At 51.6% G+C, this 17,731-nt stretch overlaps 1 protein-coding gene across 1 annotated transcript in view; it reads left to right on the forward strand.

Annotated features, from left to right (window-relative positions):
• The first annotated feature begins 13,957 nt into the window (after positions 1-13,957).
• Positions 13,958-17,731, forward strand: part of FGF11 (fibroblast growth factor 11) — a 369,209-nt gene continuing 365,435 nt past the window's right edge. The window contains exon 1 of the mRNA XM_086946625.1: positions 13,958-15,405. Coding sequence (XP_086802751.1) covers positions 15,213-15,405 — 193 coding nt within the window. The 5' untranslated portion in view covers positions 13,958-15,212. The remainder of the gene's footprint in view (positions 15,406-17,731) is intronic.

The raw sequence follows: 17,731 nt of genomic DNA on the forward strand, positions 1-17,731 counted from the left end.
TCCACACTAGCTCCAGGACCTCATGCCCTCCTAGCCTCCACACTAGCTCCAGGACCTCATACCCTCCCCCTCCTCCACACTAGCTCCAGGACCTCATACCCTCCCCCGCCTCCACACTAGCTCCAGGACCTCATACCCTCCCCACCTCCACACTAGCTCCAGGACCTCATGCCCCCGCCTCCACACTAGCTCCAGACCCTCATACCCTCCCCAGCCTCCACACTAGCTCCAGGGGCCTCATGCCCTCCCCACCTCCACACTAGCTCCAGGACCTCAATCCCTCCCCCGCCTCCACACTAGCTCCAGGACCTCATGCCCTTCCCACCTCCACACTAGTCCAGGACCTCATGCCCACCCCCGCCTCCACTCTGGCTCCAGGACCTCAAGCCCTCCCCTGCCTTCACACTAGCTCCAGGACCTCATGCCCTCCCCACCGCCACACTAGTCCAGGACCTCCTGCCCTCCCCGCCTCCACTCTAGCTCCAGGACCTCATACCCTCCCCACCTCTGCACTAGTCCAGGACCTCATGCCCTCCCCGCCTCCATACTAGCTCCAGGACCTCATGCCCCCCCCACCTCCCCACTAGCTACAGGACCTCATGCTCTCCCCAACTCCACACTAGTTCAGGACCCCATGCCCCCCTCCCCACCTCCACACTAGTCCAGGGCCTCATGCCCTCCCCCGCTTCCACACTAGCTCCAGGACCTCATACCCCGCCTCCACACTAGCTCCAGGATCTCATGCCCTCCCCCGCCTCCACACTAGCTCCAGTGGCCTCATGCCCTCCACGCCTCCACACTAGCTCAGGACCTCATGCCCTCCCCACCTCCACACTAGTCCAGGGCCTCAAGCCCTCCCCCACCTTCTCAATAGCTCCAGGACCTCATGCCCTCCCCACCTCCACACTAGTCCAGGACCTCATGCCCTCCCCCGCCTCCTCGCTAGCTGTAGGACCTCATGCCCTCCCTGCCTCCATACTAGCTCCAGGACCTCATGCCCCCCCCCCCACCTCCCCACTAGCTCCAGGACCTCATGCCCTCCCCACCTCCACACTAGTTCAGGACCTCATGACCCCCCTCCCCACCTCCACACTAGCACCAAGACCTCATGCCCTCCCCGCCTCCACTCTAGCTCCAGGACCTCATGCCCTCCCCACCTCCACACTAGCCCCAAGACCTTATGCCCTCCCCCGCCTCCACTCTAGCTCCACGACCTCATGCCCCTACCTCCACGCTAGCTCCAGGACCTCATGCCCTCCCGCGCCTCCACTCTAGCACCAGGACCTCATACCCTCCCCGGCCTCCACACTAGATCCAGGACCTCATGCCCTCCCCACCCCCACACTAGCTCCAGGATCTCATGCCCTCCCCGCCTCCCCACTAGCTACAGGACCTCATGCCCTCCCCACCTCCACACTAGTTCAGGACCTCATGCCCCCCCTCCCCACCTACACACTAGTCCAGGACCTCATGCCCTCCCCCGCCTCCACTCTAGCTCCAGGACCTCATGCCATCTCCACATCCGCGCTAGCTCCAGGACCTCATGCCCTCCCCGCCTCCACACTAGCTTCAGGACCTCATGCCCTCCCCGCCTCCACACTAGCTCCAGGACCTCATACCCTCCACCGCCTCCACACTAGCTCCAGGACCTCATACCCTCTACCGCCTCCACACTAGCTCCAGGACCTCATACCCCCGCCTCCACACTAGCTCAAGGCCCTCATACCCTCCCCCGCCTCCACACTAGCTCCAGGGGCCTCATGCCCTCCACGCCTCCACACTAGCTCCAGGACCTCATGCCCTCCCCACCTCCACACTAGTCCAGGACCTCAAGCCCTCCCCCACCTTCTCACTAGCTCCAGGACCTCATGCCCTCCCACCTCCACACTAGTCCAGGACCTCATGCCCTCCCCCGCCTCCACGCTAGCTGTAGGACCTCATGCCCTCCCCGCCTCCATACTAGCTCCAGGCCTTCATGCCCCCCCCCCCCCACCTCCCCACTAGCTCCAGGACCTCATGCCCTCCCCACCTCCACACTAGTTCAGGACCTCATGCCCCCCTCCCCACCTCCACACTAGCACCAAGACCTCATGCCCTCCCCGCCTCCACTCTAGCTTTAGGACCTCATGCCCTCCCCACCTCCACACTAGCCCCAAGACCTCATGCCCTCCCCCGCCTCAACTCTAGCTCCACGACCTCATGCCCTCCCGCGCCTCCACTCTAGCACCAGGACCTCATACCCTCCCCGGCCTCCACACTAGATCCAGGACCTCATGCCCTCCCCACCCCCACACTAGCTCCAGGATCTCATGCCCTCCCCGCCTCCACACTAGCTCCAGGACCTCATGCCCCCCCCCCACCTCCCCACTAGCTCCATGACCTCATGCCCTCCCCAACTCCACACTAGTTCAGGACCTCATGCCCTCCCACCTCCACACTAGCACCAAGACCTCATGCCCTCCCCCGCCTCCACTCTAGCTCCAGGGCCTCATGCCCTCCCCCTCTTCCACTCTAGATCCAGGGCCTCATACCCTCCCCGCCTCCACACTAGCTCCAGGGCCTCATGCCCTCCCCGCCTTCACACTAGCTCCAGGACCTCATGCCCTCCCCCGCCTCCTCTCTAGCTCCAGGGGCCTCATTCCCTCCCCCGCCTCCACATTAGCTCCAGGACCTCATCCCCTACCCCACCTCCACACTAGCTCCAGGACCTCATGACCCCCCCGCCTCCACACTAGCTCCAGGACCTCATGCCCTCCCCACCTCCACACTAGCTCCAGGGCCTCTGTTTCCCTCTGAGGCGGAAGCCGGAGGTTTACTGTGCTCCCTTGCACCTTTCTAGCATAAAAACGATCGACTGAGAATTGTTTTTAAAATTGTATGATATTTTAATAGGAGCGCTTTTAATACCTCCCTGACACCCCCACAGCGAGATAACTTTGCTGGGCACCCCCTTTCCACAGCGTCGATCCACTGAGGCGCAGGGAACATTTCTTCACAACTTTGGCAGCCATCTTAGATTGGGCAGGCTCGCCGGAGAGCTCGACGCCCCTCCCGCCCTCCCTGGGTATTTAACAGGGCTTAAACTCGGCTCTGCGAGATTACTCTTGCTGTTTCCCTCTGAGGCGGAAGCCGGAGGTTTACTGTGCTCCCTTGCACCTTTCTAGCATAAAAACGATCGACTGAGAATTGTTTTTAAAATTGTATGATATTTTAATAGGAGCGCTTTTAATACCTCCCTGACACCCCCACAGCGAGATAACTTTGCTGGGCACCCCCTTTCCACAGCGTCGATCCACTGAGGCGCAGGGAACATTTCTTCACAACTTTGGCAGCCATCTTAGATTGGGCAGGCTCGCCGGAGAGCTCGACGCCCCTCCCACCCTCCTACCACCCCGCCCAAAGCATGTATAAAAACAACAACATCGCCCGTCCGCTCAGCGGGCGGGCGCAGCGGGCGCGCCGGCGGCGCGCCGGAGGCGCGCCAGAGGCAAGCCCGTCTGCGCCCGTCTGCGCCCGTCCGCGCCGGGACCGGGCCTAGGGCCACAACCCCTGGCCCTCATCTTGCATATAACCGGAGCACACTGCTGGAGATCGGTCCCTCCTACGCCCCTCTCTGTACCAAATACGATTTCTCCACAATGCTACCAGAGATACAAACACGATGCCAACACTGTAATACTACACTCACGTTCACGAACCCAACCAGCCTAGTTCAAAACCGAGGATCTGAGAAAGACACGCACGTGACCATGGCGCTAATTAACGCGCGTTCCCTGACCAAGCACTGCCAGGAAATAGCCGATCTCATCAGCGATCTCAACTTAGATGTTCTCTACATCACAGAGACCTGGTCTGATGAGGCATCTGCCCCAGATTATGTTACGGCAGTTCCCCCAGGCTTCAGTGCCTATCGGCAGGACAGGCCCAAAGGGAAAGGTGGTGGGCTAGCCATTATAGCGCGAGATCATTTGGAAGTCCGCTCCTCGCCTATACCCATTACCTCATGCGAAGCTATGCACTTTAATATAAAGCTGTCCCCTACTTACAATTTTAAGGGAGTGCTCCTCTATAGACCCCCTGGGAACAGATCTGCATTCCTGGATAACCTTAGTAACATCACCGAAAATATGTTATAGTCACAGAAAAATCTACTACAATCATGGGCGACTTCAACTTCTATCTGGAGCAAAGCAGCGATAAGGACACAATTACCCTCACATCCGACCTAGAAATAATGGGCCTTAGTCAACTGGTCACGACCCCCACCCATCAAGCAGGTCATACGCTAGATGGAATTTTTTCAAATGTAGAAGGTCTGCGCATAGCCTCAGTTCTCCCTATGACATGGACTGACCACTCAGTCATCCTTAGCAACCTTACTATTAAAGGCTTGCCGAGAAAAAAGGCTGCTCACACGAACAGTGGCACTTTTAAAGCATGGAAGGACATCAATTCCAATGACCTTACGATGCTGTTAAACAACACCATCCCGGATCCATCCACTGACCCCAATATCGCCACCAACCAATTTCAGAAATGGCTGGCCGACGCCACCACTCAGTTGGCACCCACCAAATCTCTGTCTAAGAACAGAAATTTGCCTAAAGCTCAGTGGTATACAAAAGAACTGAAAATTCAAAAACAACTAACTAGGAACAGAGAACGGCACTGGCGAAGAACTTATGACAGCGAAAATAAGAAAATATATAAACAAGCTCTTGCTTCTTATAAAGCAATGATAGTAGCAGCAAAAAAACACTATTTCACCACCAATATAGAGACCGCGAAAAATTCTAGCAGACAGCTATATAACATTGCTAAAACCCTTTCTGGAAACGCCCCGGACCTTAACCCCCCCCCATCACAAGCATTATGTGATGCCTTATCCAAGTTCTTTTTCACGAAGGTCAATGACATCTACCAAGCGTTTAACTCTGACCCTGCTAGCAGTCCTGCTATGTCCTCAATGATCACACCGAAAAACACCATGACCAATTTTAAACCCCTCACTACGGATCAAATTAAGGGCATAGTAAAATCGATCAAAGCCGGGTCAGCTCTGGATCCCTGCCCAACCTCGGTGATCGCAACTGTACCAGACACAGTCATTCCCATTATCACACATGTCTGTAACACTATACTGACATCTGGAATTTACCCTGATTCGTTAAAAAACACGCTGATTAAACCCCTGCTAAAAAAGCCTGGTCTAGATAAAGGTGAATTAAAAAACTATCGCCCTATCGCGAGCCTCCCTTTTCTAGCAAAAGTCACCGAAAAGGCTATGAACCAGCAACTCTCGGAATTCATTGAGAGTCATAACCTGCTGGATGATACACAGTTCGGTTTCCGCAAACACCATGGAACGGAAACCGCTCTCATCAAGGCAGCAGATGACATAAGAGTCATCCGTGATCAGGGAGGAACAGCATTGCTCGTCCTTCTTGATCTCTCAGCGGCCTTCGACACGGTCGACCACAAGATCTTGGTCGACCGTGTCGAAAGGATGGGTATTCAGCTTACTGCTAAGGATCTTCTTGCCTCGTTTCTGGCCAACAGAACCCAGGCGGTCACCATGGGTTTTTTCCAATCAGCGGATCTGTCACTGCCGTGTGGGGTTCCCCAAGGCTCATCCCTCAGTCCGACACTATTTAATATCTATGTGTCGGACCTTGCTAGTGTCATCAAAGCACACGGGATGAGCCTCACCTCATACGCTGACGACACCCAGCTGGTTTTGGCCATAAAGGGCGATGGACAGGAGGTGGCAGAGAGATTTCAAAGGGGGATGAGTGCTATCGGTGAGTGGATGGCAAGAAATTGCCTGAAGCTCAATTCCGATAAAACTGAGGTGGTCATCTTTGGCAACCTTCTGCCAGCCTGGTCGGCAGCTTGGTGGCCATCGGCTCTTGGTGTCCCTCCTACCCCCACCGCTAAGGTCAGAAACCTAGGAGTGACATTTGATGACAAGCTCAGTTTCATGGCCCATGCAAATAAGGTGGCAGCTAACGCTCATTTTAAGCTCAAAATAATAAAAAAGATCATCCCTTATTTACCAGATTCAGCAGCCAAGACGTTAGTCACCTCCCTGGTCCTGACTTCGTTGGATTACTGCAACGGTCTATTGCTCAATGCACAAAGCAGAGTCACGAAAAAGCTCCAGACTGTGCAGAATGCAGCGGCACGCGTGTTATCCAAAAAACCGAAGTTTGCTCCCATCTCGGACACCCTGAAAGATTACCACTGGCTAACCATCCAAAATAGGGCTAAATTCAAAGCACTATGCATAGTCTATAAGACCCTGCAGGATCAAGGACCACGCTTCCTCAAAAAGCTACTAATTCCTTATAATCCGTCCAGAACACTCCGTTCCTCTTCGCTTAACCAACTGGTGGTTCAACGAAGCAGAACAGTCTCATGGGGTGACCGCCGCTTTTCTATCGCAGCCCCCAAAATCTGGAACGCCTTACCGAACCACATTAAAATAAGTTCCACACTCCTCCAGTTCCGAAAGAAACTGAAGACGTGGTTATTCAACCAGTAAACCCAGCCACTAATCTTCTGATCAGGGATAGACAGCATTGTATACTAGCGCCGAGACGCCTACGGGTAATTGTACGCGCTCTACAAGTGCCATTAAATAAATAAATAAATAAATAAATAAATAAATGCCCTCCCCGCCTGCACACTAGCTCCAGGACCTCATGCCCTCCCCGCCTCCACACTAGCTCCAGGACCTCATGCCCTCCCCCGCCTCCACACTAGCTCCAGGACCTCATGCCCTCCCCACCTCCACACTAGCTCCAGGACCTCATACCCTCCACCGCCTCCACACTAGCTCCAGGACCTCATGCCCTCCTGCCTCCACACTAGCTCCAGTGCCTCATACCCTCCCCGCCTCCACTCCAGCTCCAGGACCTCGTGCCCTCCCCGGCCTCCACACTAGCTCCAGTGCCTCATACCCTCCCCGCCTCCACACTAGCTCCAGTGCCTCATACCCTCCCCGCCTCCACTCTAGCTCCAGGGCCTCATGCCCTCCCCGCCTCCACACTAGCTCCAGGACCTCATACCCTCCCCGGCCTCCACACTAGCTCCAGGACCTCGTGCCCTCCCCACCTCCACACTAGCTCCAGGACCTCCTGCCCTCCCCGCCTCCACACTAGCTCCAGGACCTCATGCCCTCCCCGCCTCCACACTAGCTCCAGTACCTCATGTCCTCCCCCGCCTCCACACTAGCTCCAGGACCTCATGCCCTCCCCGCCTCCACACTAGCTCCAGGACCTCATGCCCTCCCCCGCCTCCACACTAGATCCAGGACCTCATGCCCTCCCCACCCCCACACTAGCTCCAGGACCTCATGCCCTCCCCCGCCTCCACACTAGCTCCAGGACCTCATGCCCTCCCCCGCCTCCACACTAGCTCCAGGACCTCATACCCTCCCCGGCCTCCACACTAGATCCAGGACCTCATGCCCTCCCCACCCCTACACTAGCTCCAGGACCTCATGCCCTCCCCCGCCTCCACACTAGGACCTCATGCCCTCCCCCGCCTCCACTCTAGCTCCAGGACCTCATACCCTCCCCGGTGAAAAGTATCAATAAATACACAGTCCAAATAATCCTTAGATCAGGTTTATTGATATGCACCTTATCCATCAGCTGTCAGGCGGCAACTGCCACTCATAGAATCACAACACAAGAACATTCCACGGCCATGGAATGTACAATTAATAAACATGGAGATAATACTACACATCCTCTTTCTTATAAATAAGACAGAACTCAAATTGAAGAGAAATAGATAAAAATATGAGAATTGCACATAAAGATAAAGTACAGCTTATAACATAATGAAATTTACACAGATAAAACATTTGGTATCCTTAACTTGTATAATCCTTAAGATATGTTGGAACCCTCTTAATACGTGAGCTAAACCTCTGATGGGTTACCCTGGCTTCATCACAAATAACAGGATTCTTCACATTGGATTCATCAGAAACTGTGTAGTTCTTTACAAGAGCAACTCTATTTAAATTCCAAATCTTACCATTTTCCAATTTAACTGAGTTTTTAAAACATTTTATAACACGCAAAGGAGCAGAATATTTTGACCAAGCCAAGGCTCCCACAGGAGCTCTGACTCTAACTAAATCACCAACTTTAAATGTACCTTCTTTCACTCTTTTCCTTTCATCATAACAAGTTTTATTCCTCAACTGAACTTTCTCCTCTCTAGCCCTCCAATCACCAATCCCATTGTTTATCAAACCTTTACCCCAACACATCCAAGCAGGGCTCAAATTCGTATTCGGAATTCTTCCTTTAAATAATTCAAAAGGAGTTCTTTTAGTTGTCATCTGTGGAGAAAATCTATGAGCCAAAATACATTTTTGCAATTCCTCCCTCCAATCCAATGAATTTACCCTTGACAGTTGCACATTCTCCTTAATCACCCGGTTGAATCTTTCCACAGTTCCATTTGTTTCTGGATGATATACAGATGATCTTTTATGTTTTACACCACAGGAGTTTAAAAATTCAGACATCATGCTCGAACAAAACTGAGGACCATTATCTGATAAAAGAGATTTCGGAAGACCTTCTCTTCTAAAAATTTCTTTTAGAAAGGATATAACACAAGAAGAAGTCACCTCAGAAACAGAAGATACCTCCACCCACCTAGAATAAAGATCAATCAAGACTATCAGAAATGGGGTACGATGCTCACCAGCAAGGGGACCTACAATATCTATGGCAATATCTTCCCAAGGACTTGATGGAAGATTACGACAAACCATGGGAGTGGTGCGTGATATCAAAATCTTATCACTCACCCTACATTGCAAACATTCCCTAACCTCCCTTTCAATTTCCTGATCCATTCCTGGCCACCAAAATGAACATCTAATTCTCTCCTTAGTCTTAACAATCCCTAAGTGACCCTGATGCGCTTCTTCAACCAATCTTTTCCTCAAAGAACTAGGAGGAATTAACTTAGTTCCCCTCAAAAGGATACCATTCTCCACCGAAAGTTCATTTTCAACCATACGCCACACTTTACCAAACGAACTATCCCAATTAACATTACCTTTGATTTTGGCAATTACACCTACAATTTCTGAATCCTTACCAATTTCCTCTAACCACTCCTCTTCAAGTATGGCACCCGAGGTAATCTCACATACATTTACATCATTATCACATGTCTCATCCTCAAGATCAACTCCCTGAACCTCATCCACCAATCGTGACAAACAATCAGCAAACACATTTTCAACTCCAGGAATATACTCAACACCAAAATTAAACTCCTGAAGACCAATTACCCATTTACGAATCCTAGATGAAACACAATCCAAACCTTTCAACATAAAAATCTCTCTCAAAGGCTTATGATCAGTGCAGACCATGAATTTCATACCCCATAGAAAATTCTTAAACTTCCTCAACGCCCAATAAATGGCTAGTGCCTCTTTCTCTATGACAGAGTAGTTCAACTCTGCACCCCTCAGACTCCTAGAAGCACAAGCAATGAGTTTCTCTTCTCCATTCCTCCTTTGTTTCAAAACAGCACCCACACCCTTAGAACTAGCATCAGTTACAACAAAAGTCTCTTCAAAAGGTACAAATGCTTGTAAATCCGGAGCATTAAACAAATCTTTCTTAATATCACAGAATTCATTTTCACATTCATCGGTCCACTTGAATTCCTTATTCTTACCTAATAGATTCCTCAAACTACCACTTTTCCCAGCCAAATTGTTTATGAACTTTCCGTAGTATTCAACCATTCCAAGAAATGAAACCACCTCCTCCTTACTTTTCGGGGATGACAACTTCTCAATAGTGTCAACCAAATCTCTTTTAGGAGCAATACCATCAGATGAGATATGATGTCCTAAATAATTCACCTCATTTACAGAGAACTTACATTTTTCATATTTCAAGGTTAAACCAGCATTTTCCAACCTTTTCAGGACCAATCTTAAAGTCTTATCATGTTCCAGTTGATTCACACCATATATCAATAAATCATCTTGATAACATTTCACACATTTAATCCCCTTCAGTATCGAATGCATGACCCGTTGAAAGACGGACGCAGCCGACACAAGGCCAAAAGGCATACGTTTAAATTTGAATGCACCCATAGGCGTTATAAAAGCTGTAAGCTCTTGTGATTCCTGTGTCAATTCTATTTGATGATAAGCTTGTGTTAGATCAAGAGTTGTAAACACTTTAGAATCACCTAAAGTTGCTAACAGTTCATCAATATTAGGTAGGGGAAATTTATCCACCACTACTTCCTTGTTTAATGATCTTAAATCACAACAGAGTCTTATCTCACCATTGGGTTTGTCAGCGACAACCACAGGCGCCAACCATTCAGTCGCCTCTACTGAAGTAATAATATCCTGTTCTTGTAATTTTTTAAGTTCTTGTTCCACTTTTCCCTGAATTGCTATAGGAATTCTCCTAACCTTAGCAATCACAGGTACAGCTTCCTTTTTTATTTTTATAGAATGTTTATAACCTTTTAGACATCCTAATTCAGAACGAAAAAGTTTTGGAAATTCTTCCATAAATGCATTTGCCTTTGACTCCACCTCCTGAATCTGGACTTGAGGATCCGAGTTAGGATTCAAGACCACACCCAAAGCACGCTGATGAGGCCATCCTATCAAAGAATCTCCAACCTTTGAAACATAAATTTTACCCACAGTTATTCTTTTCCCAAATTCAATGGAAGCATCAAAATAACCCATCATAGTAATGGGTGCACCTCCATATCCACCTGGACACACATCCATTCTCCTCAGTTTGTTTTTGTTTTTAAAATACTTCTCATACATTTCCCTTGAAACGATGGTAATGCGGGCACAAGAGTCAAACTTCACCTCTATCTCTATGTCATCTATCTTTATCACACCAGTAGGATGATCCTGCTCATCTTTGACTTTTATCTGACAGATAACCTCCTTAACCTCTTTGTTAACTACCTTCCTATCCTTAGCTTTACAAAATTTAACAAAATGTCCCTTTTTACCACAACCATGACAAACAAAGTTCATGGCTGGACAAAACCTAGAATTTGCCTTATGCCCTAACTTTCCACATCTATAACAGGTAAAACCAGCTACATTAGTTTCCTCTTTACCCATCTCCTTTACGACAGGTTTCACCTCTTTAATTTGAGCTACATCAACCTTAACCTCTTCCACTTTCTCTTCAACCTTTCCTTTATCATTTTTTAATTCATTCACACATTTCAACATATGTTCCACCCTTTTTGCTATCCCAATTACCTCTTCTAAAGGAGGTTCATCTTTGAGCCACAACTCTTCTCTGATCTTATCCTCCCTACACTTCAAAACAAACTGATCTCTAATACGTTCTTCATTCACAGCACCATACTTGCAAGTAGAAGACAATTTTCTTAGAGCAGTAATATACTCTTCCACAGATTCATCATTTCCCTGCTCACGTTTCCCAAAATGATATCTCTCCATAATGGTACTCATACGCGGTAAATAATGTTTATCTAATTGTAGTAAACACACCTCATACTCATCCAAACCCCTTTGTTCTTGTTGAGATAACTCCGGCAAATTTTCAAGCACCTCCTGCCCCTCCCCACCAAGACAATGTAAGAGTAAGGAATGTTTCCTTTCCGCACTTAAATTGGTACCACATACTTTTGCGTAATGCGCAAATATCTTCTTCCACTTACTCCATTTTACCTTTGGCTCTCCTGGATCACTTAAAAAAAATGGAGGAGTGGTCACATTCTGCATAATAAATACTAATGTTTACAACCACCACATGTACTGAATTAAATAAAATGTTCACTTTTTTTTATAACAATTCCTTTTGGTTTGTGAATAGAGAATAATGCAGGATTTTATTTTTAAACCATCAAAGCGACCTTTTTATAAGTAATGAATTAATCTAAGAGCAACTAAAATTTCTATAATTTTACAAATAAATAAACCAAAAATTAATTCACTCTTCTTCCACTTTCTCCAAAACGAACTTAAAGGCTCTTTCAAATGAAAAACGTCATAAATCTGAAATGATTCCAATTAACTTCACCTTCCTTTAGCACAGGAAGATATTTGTCAAATTACAACCTCTGCCGGTGATCTGTGTTCTTGCGCAGTCTAGAAACGACTTGAGAAAGCGTGGTCAGACTGCTATGTCACACGCACGAACCTGTTGCCATGGGAGACATCCGCCAATACCCAGAGACTGGTTCACCTACGTCACCAGTCAACAAAACAACTTGAAAGGAAAGGATCTCCTCTTCAAAGAAAAAAAAAACGGTAACTGACAAATCTTTCCTCTGCCAGAATCACACGTTTTGCTTCCACTTTATTGCCGTTTAAATGCGCAAAACCCTTCCAAGGTCATCCTGTAACTCTCGAGCAGTTTCAATTATGGAAGACGAACAGATAAAAACGTTAAACACTCCTTCCCATAATGTATATTAAATTCACTGCCGCTGGGGAATATATATATAAACTCCCTTTTTAAATACACTGCCGCTGGGGAAGTGAAGATCGAGTTGCAGGAACACTCTGTTCTATTTAAAAACAGAGTTTCTTTTTTTAAAAAATAATTACACGAAGGGTTTTCCTTTCAAAATACAGCAAAGTACTTAGCTTGACGTTAAGGTGCTTCTTTCATCTTCTTTCATCCCGTCCTCGTCGCCAGTGAAAAGTATCAATAAATACACAGTCCAAATAATCCTTAGATCAGGTTTATTGATATGCACCTTATCCATCAGCTGTCAGGCGGCAACTGCCACTCATAGAATCACAACACAAGAACATTCCACGGCCATGGAATGTACAATTAATAAACATGGAGATAATACTACACCCGGCCTCCACACTAGATCCAGGACCTCATGCCCTCCCCACCCCCACACTAGCTCCAGGACCTCATGCCCTCCCCCGCCTCCACACTAGCTCCAGGACCTCATGCCCTCCCCCGCCTCCACACTAGCTCCAGGACCTCATGCCCTCCCCGACTCCACACTAGCTCCAGGACCTCATGCCCTCCCCCGCCTCCACACTAGCTCCAGGACCTCATGCCCTCCCCGTCTCCACACTAGCTCCAGGACCTCATGCCCTCCCCGCCTCCACACTAGCTCCAGGACCTCATGCCCTCCCCCGCCTCCACACTAGCTCCAGGACCTCATGCCCTCCCCGTCTCCACACTAGCTCCAGGACCTCATGCCCTCCCCGCCTCCACACCTCATGCCCTCCCCGCCTCCACACTAGCTCCAGGACCTCATGCCCTCCCCGCCTCCACACTAGCTCCATGCCCCCCCACCCCACCTCCAGACTAGATCAGGTTTTCATGCCCCACCTCCCTTCTAGTTAAAGGACTTAATCACCGCCCCCACATCCACTCTAGTTTTGAGGTCTCGCACCCCCTATTCTGCCTTATCTCCACCCGTCACTCAAGAGCCAGGAGCTCACCCCTCCCTAGATGCACTTTCTGCTCTACCTCCGTGGTTGATTCCCTCCTCCCACACTCTGCACTGGCCCTGGGGCAATTGTCTCCCTGTGACCTCTACACCGCGCCCAGGGTCAGTCCCCTGCCTCCACTCTCTGCAGCATCTCACCCCCTCACCTCCTTCAAGGCCCCCTCATCCTTACCCCCAAGATCCGTGCCCGGCTGCTGCGGGTGACCCCCGGAGTGCACGGCTCACCCCGCTCTGCCCCCGGCGAGCCCGTGATCTTGCTCAATACACACTGCCGTTGTCGGTTTCGGCATCCCTCGCGGATCCTGGGTGATCCTGCAGGAAAGGCGGCGGATCTCGCGTCTCTAGGGCAGAATCCGTGCCGCCGCCTCCCTGTCACGGCGGCGCCCCCGCCCCTCCCAGGCAGGGCGGGCTGGGATAATGTTCAGCATCCCTACTCTCGCATCAACTGCACCTGGCAGGACCCGCAGCGCCCCAAAGATCGGTGTGCGCGGCGAGGCTGGGCGAACCTGGGAGTCCTGGCATCACAACCTCAAGGCACAACCGGTGCCTCTAGGCGCTTTCATAAATAGGTGTTGACGGTGCCCAGTTCGACGCTTCTCATGTTGTGAACCTTGGAAGGGAGAGGGGCATTGGTCTGCAACTGGCACCCAGGACCTGGAGCGGCTTCTCCTCCAGGATGGAAGTAGGCACGAGTGCCCTGCAGCCTCCGTGCCCATCTCTGCTGCAGATGCCGTAGCGTCTGGAGGTGCGGTGCCACCTGGGAGCTGCTGCGGCCCCAGGAAGGGTGGAGGCGCGAGCCACCTGCAACTTCGACACAGACGTCTGCACCAGGCACCTTAACCTTAGGAGCTGCTTCTGCCCTTGGAAGGGTGGAGGCACGAGACAACAGGAGCTTACAGACAGGTCTCTGTAGCAGGCGCATTGCCGCCTGGGGCTGCTTCGACCCAGGAAGGATGGAGGAATGAGACAGCAGGAGCTTGTACGCAGACCTTTGTAGCAGACGCATTAATGCTGCTTCGCCCCAGGAAGGATGGAGGCAAAAGATATCAGGAGCTCACAGACAGGTCTCTGTAGCAGGCGCATTAACACGTGGAGCTGCTTTCACACAGGAAGAATGGAGGCACAAGGCACTTAGAGCTCACAGACACATCTCTGTAGCCGGTGCATTAACACTTGCAGCTGCTTCAACCCAGGAAGGGTGGAGGCATGAGATAGCAGGAGCTTACAGGCACCTCTCTGTAGCAGGCGCATTAACGCCTGGGGCTGCTTCGACCCAGGAAGGATGGAGGCATGAGACAGCAGGAGGTTACAGGCAGGTCTCTGTAGGAGGCGCATTAACACGTGGAGTTGCTTTCACCCAGTAAGAATGGAGGTACAAGGCACTTAGAGCTCCGAGACACATCTCTGTAGCCGGCGCATTAACACTTGCAGCTGCTTCGACCCAGGAAGGATGGAGGCATGAGGCACCGAGAGCTCACAGACACCTCTCGGTAACCGGTGCACCAACTCTTGGAGATGCTTCTGCCCACAGAAGGATGAAGCCGTGAGCAGCTCTCTGCAGCAGGCACGCCGACCCTCCGCGCTGCCTCTCCTGGGCTCGGAAGGATGCTGCAGCCCCCGGAGCTCCGCGGATCTGATCCGGGGATGTAGCCGCAGCTCCTCGTCCCCCGGGAGGGGGTTTCTCGCCGCTCCCCCGGCGCCTGGATGGCGCAGCCATGGCCGCCCTCGCCAGCACCTTGATCCGCCAGAAACGGGAGACCCGAGAGGCCGTGGTGACCCGCCCGCTGCCCCCCCAGCGCAAGGTCTGCCCCCGGGGCACCAAGTCCCTGTGCCAGAAGCACCTGCTGCTGCTCGTCTCCAAGGTGCGCCTGTGCGGGAGCCGCGGAGGGCGCGTGGACAAGGCCCCAGGTGAGGGCTGGGATTGAGGGCAGTGGGGCTGAGGGCTGGGACGGCGGGGCTGGGGCCGAGGGCAGTGGGGCTGAGGGCTGGGGGGCTGAGGGCTCGGGGGCTGGGACTGAGGGTCTGAGGGCAGTGGGGTAGTGGACTGGGGTGCTGGGACTGAGGGGCTGAGGGCAGTGGGGCTGAGGGCTGGGGGGCTGAGGGCTCGGGGGCTGGGACTGAGGGTCTGAGGGCAGTGGGGTAGTGGACTGGGGTGCTGGGACTGAGGGGCTGAGGGCAGTGGGGCTGAGGGCTGGGGGGCTGAGGGCTCGGGGGCTGGGACTGAGGGTCTGAGGGCAGTGGGGTAGTGGACTGGGGTGCTGGGACTGAGGGCAGTGGGGCTGAGGGCTGGGACTGAGGGGCTGAGGGCAGTGGGGCTGAGGGCTGGGACTGAGGGGCTGAGGGCAGAGGGGCGGACAGCTGGGGTGCTAGGACTGGGGGGCTGAAGGCAGTGGGGCTGAGGGCTGGGGGGCTGGGACTGAGGGTCTGAGGCCAGTGGGGTAGTGGACTGGGGTGCTGGGACTGAGGGGTTGAGGGCAGTGGGGTAGTGGGCTGGGGCTGAGGGGCTGGTGCTGACGGGAGTGGGACTGAGGGCAGAGGGGCCGAGGGGCAGAGGCTCTGGGACTGAGGGCAGTGGGGCTGAGGGCAGTGGAACCAAGGGTCAAAGGGGATGGAGCTGAGGGCAGTGGTGCTTGGGGCAGACGGCTGTGGGCAGGAATGTGCAGGGAACAGGGTGGTTCTATAGAAAAGTTTCTACCCCCGCACTGGGGCCATTTACTTCTTATGGTGCCCTGTAGAAGCGCAGCGACTTTTATTGTTATTATTATTATCACTAATAACCACACGGCCTTGCGAGCTGCGATCCCCATTCTTAAATGTGTTTTACAAACATAATTGTTAATTTTATAGACATTTTTTATTTATTTATTATTATTTAGGAAGATTATTATCATCTAAAAATAATAATATTTAACGAAAAGCTTACAGAAGCAGAGACACCACAGGTCAGGGGGAGCGGAGAGGAGGGCAGAAGGAGGGCACGGGAGGGCAGGAGGAGGGCAGGGGAGGGCAGGAGGAGGGCAGGAGGAGGGCACGGGAGGGCAATGAGGGGAACTTAACAGAGAAGAACTAAAGAAGACATAAAAAAGAGGAAAAGAATCAGTTGGGCAAACGACAGCCGAGGGTAGAGAGAGGGAAAAAGGAGGCGAGAGGGATGGAGAAGGGAGGGACCAGGCACAGGGTGTCCACTTGGAAGAGCCCCGCCTCCCGCCCCCTCCCCCACTCCTTCCAGGCCCCCTCCAGTGGAGAAGTGGCAGAGGGGAGTCGACTCTGTAAACTCATCATCATCATCATTTTATTGTGTGATTAATTAAAATCATTACAATATTTACAAACGATAAAAACAGTGCAACGACAAATTTAAAATACAAGTAAAAATTGAAATGGAGTCTGGTTATTGTGTATCAAAAATGATTTCGGTTATCAAATTACTTGGTAAAGAAGCGTCCTAAGTCCGTTTGTTTCAATTTTGTCTTTTGGATTCTGTCCCTGTACTTCTATTTTTTGTTCTGGACGGGAAAGTTCCTTATGTCTGTTCCTTTTCTAGTAACTGCTTTGTTGACATACACATAATATGTGTGACACTGTTTCGTTCTTGTATCCGCATAGTCTGCAGTTAGCACTTTCTGATTGTCGTTTCCAGGAAGGCATTAGATCTTTTGAAAAATGCATGCCCAGACTATACGCTATTAGAGTTTTTTTTAGCTGTTGACTCTGTAAACTCCTGTCAGATGCGTAATCGGCCACCAAATTGTGAGGTCACACGCGCCCCAGGGAGAGGTGACCCCCACGGGCCACAGCCTGACCTAGGAGGTGAGCATGAGGTCACACGCGCCACAGAGAGAGGTGATTGCACAAGCCGCAGCCTGACCTAGGGGGTGAGCGGGAGGTCACACTCGCCACAGGTGGAGGTGACCCCACAAGCCAGAGCCTGACCCAGGGGGTGAGGGTGAGGTCACACGCGCCACAGAGAGAGGTGATTGCATGAGCCACAGCCTGACCTAGGGGGTGAGCGTGAGGTCACATACGCCACCGAGAGATGGGACCCCATGAGCCGCAGCCTGACCCCGGGGGTGAGCTTGAGGTCACACTCGCCACAGGGAGAGGTGATCACACAAGCCACAGCCTGACCTTGGGGTGACCGTGAGGTCACACGCGCCACAGCGAGAGGTGATCCCACAAGCCGCAGCCTGACCTTGGGGTGAGCGTGAGGTCACACATGCGACAGAGAGAGGTG

This window comes from Lissotriton vulgaris, chromosome 12, assembly GCF_964263255.1.
Source record: "Lissotriton vulgaris chromosome 12, aLisVul1.2, whole genome shotgun sequence".
Classification (NCBI taxonomy): Eukaryota; Metazoa; Chordata; class Amphibia; order Caudata; family Salamandridae; genus Lissotriton; species Lissotriton vulgaris.